A 12,215-nucleotide genomic window follows, 5' to 3' on the forward strand; every position below is an offset into this window, starting at 1 on the left:
AGTTCAGGTTTACACAAGGCAGAGCTTCACTTCAAATCTAAATATTTTACTTTTAGAATGAATTTGTAATTTGCATTTTATGTCTTTTGGTATACTTTTGTATTTGTATCTATTAGCAAAACTTGTGCGTTACAGCTATAGTTGTAAGCATGATTCTGTATGTTTCCTGTGATTTGTAATCAAAAGTAGCTTGCATTGTATGTCAAAGCTTTGAACTATGGAAAAGTGACCACATGACATAAGGCAGTAGTGGGGACGGCTCCAGAACACATTTTCCAGGTTTGCCATTGAAGAATCCATAGCAGAAGCAATCAAGATCTGAGGGTAGATAAGCGAAGCTACTACGTTTTTTCTGTTCTACATTATCAAGGACAGCTATGCGGCAGCCTCTCAAGACAAAAGCAAAATACCAACCCATATTTGGTCATGTGTTCTTGCATCATGGTCTTGACGCTGGTTCTCAGCTGGGAGTCCATGGCTGTGTACTGCTGTTTGCACTGCGTCAGAGGCATTCTGGGAAAATGATGCATAATAAACAGAGGCATTCTGGGAAAATGATGCATAATAAACAGAGGCATTCTGGGAAAATGATGCATAATAAACAGAGGCATTCTGGGAAAATGATGCATAATAAACAGAGGCATTCTGGGAAAATGATGCATAATAAACAGAGGCATTCTGGGAAAATGATGCATAATAAACAGCCATGCAGACTCTTGCCTGAACCAGGTAAACGAAAACACTGAAAGTATCACCAATTTAGCGTTATCATTTCTTTAGCAAAAACAATTTACACACATAAACTTCTTCCAAACTGCAGCTCCTCTTCTAAAACCGATTCATTTGTTACCTTTTATGATAGTGACGGAGGAGGGAGAGAGAGAACCCAGGTCTCTTAATGTTCGCATCTGCGTAAAATTCCTATCAGAAAGCATTTACTTTTCAGAACGCTACAGTTACAGCAGACTTCCACTAACTCGCGGTCCACTAAATCGCGAATTCGGCTATATCGCGGAGACCTCTTGGACCCCGAAAAAAACAGGACCGACCTTTAAAAAAAAAAAAAATGTTCTATCATAACCACGCTATCTCCCTCTGGGTCCGATGGCCTTTCATCATGCAGTAAATTGTCATTTCATCTTATCAGTCTCTCTCTCTTTCTCTCCCTCAGTCTCTCCAAATAGTGTTCTACGTGTGTGTGTGTTTTCAGGTTGTGTACATTACGGGTTGATCGAGACCTGCGAACAAAAGAAAAACAAACCTTTCACGCGCACGTGCCCCACTCAGTCAAGAACTTCATGCCACGATCGGTATCGTCAAATTGGCCACGTGCCTATAGAGGTTAAGTGTCTGACCAGTCAGTATGGCCAGTCAGGCGTGCAGTTGAACACTCGAGTCCAGCTAATTGCGATCTCTACTAGACGGTCCGGGTGGCCACAGGCGCCAATCAAGTGCTTAAACTGCGCTTCAGTCTTCTGCAATCTAGTCAGGCATGCAGTGAGTGGCTATACGCGTACAGTGTACGTCTGTGTCTGATTAACTAGTAAGTTTGTGACGACTATGAGTCGGAGAAAAAAGAACAGAAATCGTCATCTGCTGATAAAAGAAAACGTGTCATCGCAGTTAAATCTTTTGAGAACTTAGTTGCCAACAGAAGTGTCACACTTGCAAGAAACGCAGTAACACATACACATGAACATTGTAGCACAACCACATGCCAGGTGTGCGTGCGCATGCGCACACACACACACATGCACTCACACACATGCACTCACACACACACACACACACACACACACATGCACTCACACACGCACACACACACACACACACACACATGCACTCACACGCACACACATGCACTCACACACGCACACACATGCACTCACACACACACACATGCACTCACACACGCACACACATGCACTCACACACATGCACTCACACACGCACACACACACACACATGCACTCACACACGCACACACATGCACTCACACACGCACACACACATGCACTCACACACGCACACACATGCACTCACACACGCACACACACACGCACACACATGCACTCACACACGCACACACATGCACTCACACATGCACACACATGCACTCACACACACACACATGCACTCACACACGCACACACATGCACTCACACACATGCACTCACACACACACACACATGCACTCACACGGCAAATGCACACAGGCCAACGTGACGCTCACAGGCTTTTTGTGACCAACAAAGGAAATAACCGCGTTTTTCTCTGACTCAGAAGAGAACGCGGTTTCTTCCCTTTAATTGGACCCCAAACTGCATCGCGAATCGAATATATCGCGATCAAAAATCTTTGGACCCCAAAGACCGCGAGTTAGTGGAAGTCTGCTGTAATTACATTGTTGCCTGACAAAGCAAATTAGGTAACGATTTTTGGGTATGTAAATAATGAGCTGAATAGCGTATAGTGTTTACTGTCCAAGTATGAAATGTACAGGGGTGGAACTCGCTTGTGATGAAAAAAGAGGAAATCCCTTTTTTTTCTAGGGGTGTTCGGGGGCATGCTCCCCCGAATTTTTGTTAAAAGGTACATTAAAATCTGTGCAATCTGGTGCATTTTGAGACTAAAATTCAACTCGTTTGGATCAGGTAAAAAAGATATTCTCCTCCCTCCCCCCCGAAAAAAAAACACCCAACCAAACAAAAACAAAAATTTCCACACAATGATAACATTGTAATGGTGCATACTTACTCCAATACTGGCAATATTATGATCCAAGTGACACCCCAATGCATTGACGCTCAACATGACTATTAGTTATCGGGAGTTTTCAGTCAGCACAATTTAACTCTCAAGCCTCCAGTGTTCTGTTCCATCTTCACTTCTCTCCATATCATTCAGTCAACAAGTTATAGATACTGTGATGAAATGGGACGCGGAAAAATAGATTACTCCAGCGGAATTCGTAAGTTCTGTCCGCGGAAATCCACGGAAAAGTCCCACCCCTGAATGTATGCTAAAAGTAAAATGAATTTGTTGTTTGAAGCACATGGAAACTCAATAAGAGTGGACTTCCACTATATCGCGGTCTTTGGGGTCTACACAATCAGTGTTTTATGCGAGTTGCGATGAAGTGGGTAGGGATGGGGGAACTCACACTGAGCCAAACTTTGACCAGTCACTTGGGCATAACTTTGACCAGTCACTTGGGCCAAACTTTGACCAGTCACTTGGGCATAACTTTGTACTCTCTTACTAGATATTTACTACACCTACCCCATTTCGGCGAGAAACTCGTGGAGTCTTTTCTGTCCTTTGAGCGTCCAGACCCTGAACTTGCATGCGGTGTTGATGGAGTGGCAGAGGCTGTCGAACAGCGACCAATGGCGGTACAGCGACAGCTGCAGCTCCTCGTCAAACACGATGCGCAGGCAGTTCACCGACAGCAGGCTCTCGTCCTCCTCACCCCTGATGGACACAACAGCCATGATCAAAATCTGTTTCTGCTTCCAACCGTAGCTCTTCACACCTGATGGACACAACAGCCATGATCAAAATCTGTTTCTGCTTCCAACCGTAGATCTTCACACCCCTGATGGACACAACAGCCATGATCAAAATCTGTTTCTGCTTCCAACCGTAGCTCTTCACACCCCTGATGGACACAACAGCCATGATCAAAATCTGTTTCTGCTCCCAACCGTAGGTCTTCACACCCCTGATGGACACAACAGCCATGATCAAAATCTGTTTCTGCTTCCAACCGTAGCTCTTCACACCCCTGATGGACACAACAGCCATGATCAAAATCTGTTTCTGCTTCCAACCGTAGCTCTTCACACACACCTGATGGACACAACAGCCATGATCAAAATCTGTTTCTGCTTCCAACCGTAGCTCTTCACACCCCTGATGGACACAACAGCCATGATCAAAATCTGTTTCTGCTTCCAACCGTAGATCTTCACACCCCTGATGGACACAACAGCCATGATCAAAATCTGTTTCTGCTTCCAACCGTAGCTCTTCACACCCCTGATGGACACAACAGCCATGATCAAAATCTGTTTCTGCTTCCAACCGTAGGTCTTCACACCCCTGATGGACACAACAGCCATGATCAAAATCTGTTTCTGCTTCCAACCGTAGCTCTTCACACACCTGATGGACACAACAGCCATGATCAAAATCTGTTTCTGCTTCCAACCGTAGCTCTTCACACACCTGCAAACCCTTGTCAAGCCTCAAGTGTAAGATTTCTAAAAACATTTTCAGAAGTGTTGAAGTGTAGCATTGTCTGAAAGTTGTTCCTCCGAAAACGGCGTATGGCTGCCTAAATGGCGGGGTAAAAAACGGTCATACACGTAAAATTCCACTCGTGCAAAAAACACGAGTGTACGTGGGAGTTTCAGCCCACGAACGCAGAAGAAGAAGAAGTCTGAAAGTTGTTTTTAATTTCTGTTACAACGTAGCATGCTACACTGAAAGCGTAACAGTTGGCAGCTCTGTCTTGAGGGATATCGTTTGGTGTCGGGTGTCGGGTGTTGGGTGTTGACAAAACGCTTTAGATTCTTACAAAATGGTGAAAACTCTGCCATCAATTTCATAACTTTCTTTTATGGAAGGGGAAAGGTCATACCAAACACTGGCTTCAACTTCTAAAAAACATCCCATAAGAGCCAAGGATGTGTAAGACAGATCTATTCCATGTGTGTCTGTGCCTTTAATGGCAGGTGTGTCTGTGCCTTTAATGGCAGGTGTGTCTGTGCCTTTAATGGCAGGTGTGTCTGTGCCTTTAATGGCAGGTGTGTCTGTGCCTTTAATGGCAGGTGTGTCTGTGCCTTTAATGGCAGGTGTGTCTGTGCCTTTAATGGCAGGTGTGTCTGTGCCTTTAATGGCAGGTGTTTCTGTGCCTTTAATGGCAGGTGTGTTTGTGCCTTTAATGGCAGGTGTGTCTGTGCCTTTTATGGCAGGTGTGTCTGTGCCTTTAATGGCAGGTGTGTCTGTGCCTTTAATGGCAGGTGTGTCTGTGCCTTTAATGGCAGGTGTGTTTTTCTTTCTTTGTGAATGCCTGATGCTTGCAGACCCACCTGTGGTTGTGTCGTGATACGTGTGACTGAAGCGCCATGACGTCCTCCATGTATTTGTCACGCGGGGTTTTGAAATGAACAAACTGATCTGTCACACCAATCACAGCCAGCCTGCAAAACACAAATCATGCAAATATTCAACATGGTACAGACCTGTTTACCCTGAAATGAGGCAAGTGGGGGGTAAACAGGTCTGAGGGTACCATAAAAACCCACTTCTAAGACTGCCTCCAATCTGAGAAAAACACGTTTCAAAAGAAATGGAGTCTTACAATGAGGGGTCACAAAACAAAACGAAAAGAACTCCACTTTTGTTCTCAGGCAAGTTATTTAACTTGGATCTTGTGATTGTTGAAACCATTCCTGTCTGATGCATTTTGTTTAAACAAAACAAAGAAGCAACGAACAAATGTGTGCTATCGCTCTTTAAAAAATTAACAAACCAAAACAACTAAACAAACTGGATAAAAAAGAATGTGACAATAGCTTTGTTTTGGCAACACACAGTGAGTGGGATTTGACACGTGACAACCACCACAGGGCAAAATCTCCCAAACTACTGTGACTTTCAGAAATATTGTGACAGGAAAACATTGCTATCAACACTTACCACACCAAATCATTGGTATCTTTTGACATCTTCCACACCATTTCAAACATTATGAGGGAAGCCTGAAACACAGAGCAACACAGGTGACTCAACTGCATAATCCATTCGCAAAAAGCAGCTCTTTATGTTTCCATAGCAACTCAGTTCTAGGAAAAAGTCTGAATGTATTATCTGTTACTTTAGTCAGTCAGCCCTAAAAGTCTGACAAAAATGGTGTACAGTGGTACCTCCCTTTACAGTGGTACCTCCCTTTACAGTGGTACCTCCCTTTACATGGTACCTCCCTATACAGTGGTACCTCCCTTTACATGGTACCTCCCTATACAGTGGTACCTCCCTATACAGTGGTACCTCCCTTTACAGTGGTACCTCCCTTTACAGTGGTACCTCCCTTTACATGGTACCTCCATTTACAGTGGTACCTCCCTATACAGTGGTACCTCCCTTTACAGTGGTACCTCCCTTTACAGTGGTACCTCCCTTTACAGTGGTACCTCCCTATACAGTGGTACCTCCCTTTACAGTGGTACCTCCCTTTACAGTGGTACCTCCCTTTACAGTGGTACCTCCCTTTACAGTGGTACCTCTCTTTACAGTGGTACCTCCCTTTACAGTGGTACCTCCCTTTACAGTGGTACCTCCCTTTACAGTGGTACCTCTCTTTACAGTGGTACCTCTCTTTACAGTGGCACCTCCCTTTACAGTGGTACCTCCCTTTACAGTGGTACCTCTCTTTACAGTGGTACCTCCCTTTACAGTGGTACCTCCCTTTACCACCCCTCTCTTTTAAGGGTCCCTCAATATTACGACTGACTTTTCTCTGACGGATTTTTTCTCCTTCTTTGTCTTAGTATTTCTCACCTCCATATTACGTCCCCCTCTCTCATACGACATACGACCGTCCATACGTGGACTTATAACGACTTTTCCCAAAATTATCACAGGGTTGGTTTACTCTGACTTATATCTCCAGTCGAGTGAGTAAGCGATACGGATACAAACACGTGCTGAAATCCTGTCCGTGTACATCACTTCGGCACGCAAACGGCTGAAGCCATGGTTTTTTGTTTCTATTTCAGGTCATTACTTTACAATAGATAAAGGTAATTCGCCAGATGTCTGCTTCATTTTGCAAAGAACTGTGCAGGAACTCCTAGCTTTTAAACACGCAAAGTTACAGAAACGTTATGAAAGCAATCCAATCATCAAACCAAAACCGAAAGTTGTGGTGACGTCATGTCATTTTGCGATGTACGTATGCAAAGCGTGTGTAACATTTTCGGTCTAGCTAACAATGGCGGCCGACGAACATGGGTTTTGAAATCTGGAATTGTTCTTGGTTTTCCCCGATCCGTGAGCGAATGACGCGATATACAACCACGCGTTCGTTTGAATCAATAAATTCTTCTCAGAATCCCGTCAGTGAAGTTTGAAGGTGAGTAGTGGAGTACGTGTCCTAAATTACTCAACTCTGTGGACAGTCCGTAGTGCAGTTGTCCCCAAGTTGAATGAGTGAGTCAAGTTTCATCGTGAAAACTGACGCTTTTGGCTACAACTTTACATCAGTTTCAACACACTGCCGCGGTTCTTATTCGTTTTGTTCCTTGCGTTTGGGACACTTTTCTTTGTTTTCAACCAAATCGTTGCTGGGTATCGTATGACTATGATTAGTAGCTGGTATCGACATCGATGTGCATGTTTTGGGACCGCATGCTTTCGTTCGACCTCAGTTTGTTTATTTCAAACCTTAACCCACGAGTAGTTACGGGGCTTGATTAAACAAGCAAGAAAACTGTGTGGGTAATTAATTGAATTAGAAAACAGGTTACCATAATCGTTTGAGAAAAGAACAACATTACTTTGAGGGCGGAATCAATCAAAACGCCAATGTCATTCCGGATCATTGACGGACCCGGACATAACAAAACCATCCTCCATAATACGACCCCTCCATAATACGATCGAATTTCGGTTACATTTTCAAAGTCGTTATAGAGAGGTACCACTGTACTAGCCTTTGGCTAGTGATTCTGAACATTTACTAGCCAGAGAGCAAACTTTACTAGCCGAACCAACAATTTGTTTCAGCAACTTAACACGCATTTCGCGAGTAGATGAACATTTCTACCCGCCAGTTACAGGTTTTTACTCGCCATTGCGAACAAAATACTCGCTACTTTCAGGCCTGTTAGTAAACAATCAAGACTTCTCCCTTGAAAGTGATGTTTTTAGGTAAAAGCTTGTAACTAAAGGGGCATCTCACCAGTGTTATGTTGTGACAGTGTCATAAGGTGGAACACTTACCGCAGTGCCATCTCACCAGTGTTATGTTGTGACAGTGTCATAAGGTGGAACACTTACCGCAGTGCCATCTCACCAGTGTTATGTTGTGACAGTGTCATAAGGTGGAACACTTACCGCAGTGCCATCTCACCAGTGTTATGTTGTGACAGTGTCATAACGTGGAACACTTACCGCAGTGCCATCTCACCAGTGTTATGTTGTGACAGTGTCATAACGTGGAACACTTACCGCAGTGCCATCTCACCAGTGTTATGTTGTGACAGTGTCATAAGGTGGAACACTTACCGCAGTGCCATCTCACCAGTGTTATGTTGTGACAGTGTCATAACGTGGAACACTTACCGCAGTGCCATCTCACCAGTGTTATGTTGTGACAGTGTCATAAGGTGGAACACTTACCGCAGTGCCATCTCACCAGTGTTATGTTGTCATAAGGTGGAACACTTACCGCAGTGCCATCTCACCAGTGTTATGTTGTGACAGTGTCATAAGGTGGAACACTTACCGCAGTGCCATCTCACCAGTGTTATGTTGTGACAGTGTCATAACGTGGAACACTTACCGCAGTGCCATCTCACCAGTGTTATGTTGTGACAGTGTCATAAGGTGGAACACTTACCGCAGTGCCATCTCACCAGTGTTATGTTGTGACAGTGTCATAAGGTGGAACACTTACCGCAGTGCCATCTCACCAGTGTTATGTTGTGACAGTGTCATAACGTGGAACACTTACCGCAGTGCCATCTCACCAGTGTTATGTTGTGACAGTGTCATAAGGTGGAACACTTACCGCAGTGCCATCTCACCAGTGTTATGTTGTGACAGTGTCATAACGTGGAACACTTACCGCAGTGCCATCTCACCAGTGTTATGTTGTGACAGTGTCATAAGGTGGAACACTTACCGCAGTGCCATCTCACCAGTGTTATGTTGTGACAGTGTCATAAGGTGGAACACTTACCGCAGTGCCATCTCACCAGTGTTATGTTGTGACAGTGTCATAACGTGGAACACTTACCGCAGTGCCATCTCACCAGTGTTATGTTGTGACAGTGTCATAACGTGGAACACTTACCGCAGTGCCATCTCACCAGTGTTATGTTGTGACAGTGTCATAACGTGGAACACTTACTGCAGTGCCATCTCACCAGTGTTATGTTGTGACAGTGTCATAAGGTGGAACACTTACCGCAGTGCCATCTCACCAGTGTTATGTTGTGACAGTGTCATAACGTGGAACACTTACCGCAGTGCCATCTCACCAGTGTTATGTTGTGACAGTGTCATAACGTGGAACACTTACCGCAGTGCCATCTCACCAGTGTTATGTTGTGACAGTGTCATAACGTGGAACACTTACCGCAGTGCCATACGATGAGAACTTTGTGTAGTCAAATATCACTTTGTTTCTGCAAGAAAAAACAACAACAAAATTGTTTCTCAGGTAAGTTATTTGGTGTAACACAAACAATCCTTTAAAAAGAAGTTTTTAACAGAGTGCAGACCTCAATGATCGTGAGAACACACAATTTATTGTTTTCTGATGGTTATAACCGGAAGTAGCTTTCGATAATGGGGCAGACAACTCCCGTAAACCCTTCAAGGCTTACTTCCCTTCTTTGTTGCCATTGGATGACGTCATCAAACCTTCGTTGCCTAAGCTAACTTTGAATGCAAGCTCGCGCCATCTTGTTAGCGTAGGTTCCTAAATGGAGTGGCAGAGACTTCCAAAGTGTGTGTATTGAATCCTACATTGTGTGTGTGTGTATTGAATCCTACATTGTGTGTGTATTGAATCCTACATTGTGTGTGTATTGAATCCTACATTGTGTGTGTATTGAATCCTACATTTTGTGTGTGTATTGAATCCTACATTGTGTGTGTGTTGAATCCTACATTGTGTGTGTATTGAATCCTGCATTTTGTGTGTGTATTGAACCCTACATTGTGTGTGTGTATTGAACCCTACATTGTGTGTGTGTATTGAATCCTACATTGTGTGTGTATTGAATCCTACATTGTGTGTGTGTATTGAACCCTACATTGTGTGTGTGTATTGAACCCTACATTGTGTGTGTGTATTGAACCCTACATTGTGTGTGTGTATTGAATCCTACATTGTGTGTGTATTGAATCCTACATTGTGTGTGTGTATTGAATCCTACATTGTGTGTGTGTATTGAATCCTACATTGTGTGTGTGTATTGAACCCTACATTGTGTGTGTGTATTGAACCCTACATTGTGTGTGTGTATTGAACCCTACATTGTGTGTGTGTATTGAACCCTACATTGTGTGTGTGTATTGAATCCTACATTGTGTGTGTATTGAATCCTACATTGTGTGTGTGTATTGAACCCTACATTGTGTGTGTGTATTGAACCCTACATTGTGTGTGTGTATTGAACCCTACATTGTGTGTGTGTATTGAACCCTACATTGTGTGTGTGTATTGAACCCTACATTGTGTGTGTGTATTGAATCCTACATTGTGTGTGTATTGAATCCTACATTGTGTGTGTGTATTGAATCCTACATTGTGTGTGTATTGAACCCTACATTGTGTGTGTGTATTGAACCCTACATTGTGTGTGTGTATTGAATCCTACATTGTGTGTGTATTGAATCCTACATTGTGTGTGTGTATTGAATCCTACATTGTGTTTGTATTGAACCCTACATTGTGTGTGTGTATTGAACCCTACATTGTGTGTGTGTATTGAATCCTACATTGTGTGTGTATTGAATCCTACATTGTGTGTGTGTATTGAATCCTACATTGTGTGTGTGTATTGAATCATATACATTGTGTGTGTATTGAATCCTACATTGTGTGTGTGTATTGAATCCTACATTGTGTGTGTATTGAATCCTACATTGTGTGTGTGTATTGAATCCTACATTGTGTGTGTGTATTGAATCATATACATTGTGTGTATATTGAATCCTACATTGTGTGTGTGTATTGAATCCTACATTGTGTGTGTGTATTGAATCCTACATTGTGTGTGTATTGAATCCTACATTGTGTGTGTATTGAATCCTACATTGTGTGTGTATTGAATCCTACATTGTGTGTGTATTGAATCCTACATTGTGTGTGTATATTGAATCCTACATTGGGTGTGTATTGAATCCTACATTGTGTGTGTATTGAATCCTACATTGTGTGTATTGAATCCTACATTGTGTGTGTATTGAATCCTACATTGTGTGTGTATTGAATCCTACATTGTGTGTGTGTATTGAATCCTACATTGTGTGTGTATTGAATCCTACATTGTGTGTGTATTGAATCCTACATTTTGTGTGTATTGAATCCTACATTGTGTGTGTGTATTGAATCCTACATTGTGTGTATTGAATCCTACATTTTGTGTGTGTATTGAATCCTACATTGTGTGTGTATTGAATCCTACATTGTGTGTGTGTATTGAATCCTACATTGTGTGTGTATTGAATCCTACATTGTGTGTGTATTGAATCCTACATTGTGTGTATTGAATCCTACATTGTGTGTGTATTGAATCCTACATTGTGTGTGTGTATTGAATCCTACATTGTGTGTGTGTATTGAATCCTACATTGTGTGTGTGTATTGAATCCTACATTGTGTGTGTGTATTGAATCATATACATTGTGTGTATATTGAATCCTACATTGTGTGTGTGTATTGAATCCTACATTGTGTGTGTGTATTGAATCCTACATTTTGTGTGTGTATTGAATCCTACATTGTGTGTGTGTATTGAATCCTACATTTTGTGTGTGTATTGAATCCTACATTTTGTGTGTGTATTGAATCCTACATTGTGTGTGTGTATTGAATCCTACATTTTGTGTGTGTATTGAATCCTACATTGTGTGTGTGTATTGAATCCTACATTTTGTGTGTGTATTGAATCCTACATTGTGTGTGTGTATTGAATCCTACATTGTGTGTGTGTGTATTGAATCCTACATTTTGTGTGTGTATTGAATCCTACATTTTGTGTGTGAAGAATTCTAGCTAAAATTTATCAATACATAATTCAAATTTTGCATTTTTTACCAAAATATATTTGGCCAAGATCAACTGCCAGCACCGTCTCGTAGACCACTGACTGTCTCGATCAAACTGAAAAATTAGATTAAATTCAGCCAAATTAAACCTGACATTAGCAGCGGTTTCTTTTTTTTAAATGTCCCAGAAATGTCATTCGATG

At 42.5% G+C, this 12,215-nt stretch overlaps 1 protein-coding gene across 1 annotated transcript in view; it reads right to left on the reverse strand.

The window, feature by feature from the left end:
- The window catches only part of LOC138976871 (cell division control protein 45 homolog), a 49,053-nt gene that overhangs the window by 30,543 nt on the left and 6,295 nt on the right, over positions 1-12,215 (reverse strand). The window contains exons 7-11 of the mRNA XM_070349757.1: positions 9,371-9,419; positions 5,707-5,768; positions 5,097-5,207; positions 3,283-3,474; positions 415-513 (exon numbers count right to left, since the gene is read on the reverse strand). Of these exons, the coding sequence (XP_070205858.1) occupies positions 415-513; positions 3,283-3,474; positions 5,097-5,207; positions 5,707-5,768; positions 9,371-9,419 (513 nt within the window). The remainder of the gene's footprint in view (positions 1-414; positions 514-3,282; positions 3,475-5,096; positions 5,208-5,706; positions 5,769-9,370; positions 9,420-12,215) is intronic.

This window comes from Littorina saxatilis, linkage group LG9 (assembly GCF_037325665.1).
Source record: "Littorina saxatilis isolate snail1 linkage group LG9, US_GU_Lsax_2.0, whole genome shotgun sequence".
In the NCBI taxonomy this organism is placed as follows: Eukaryota; Metazoa; Mollusca; class Gastropoda; order Littorinimorpha; family Littorinidae; genus Littorina; species Littorina saxatilis.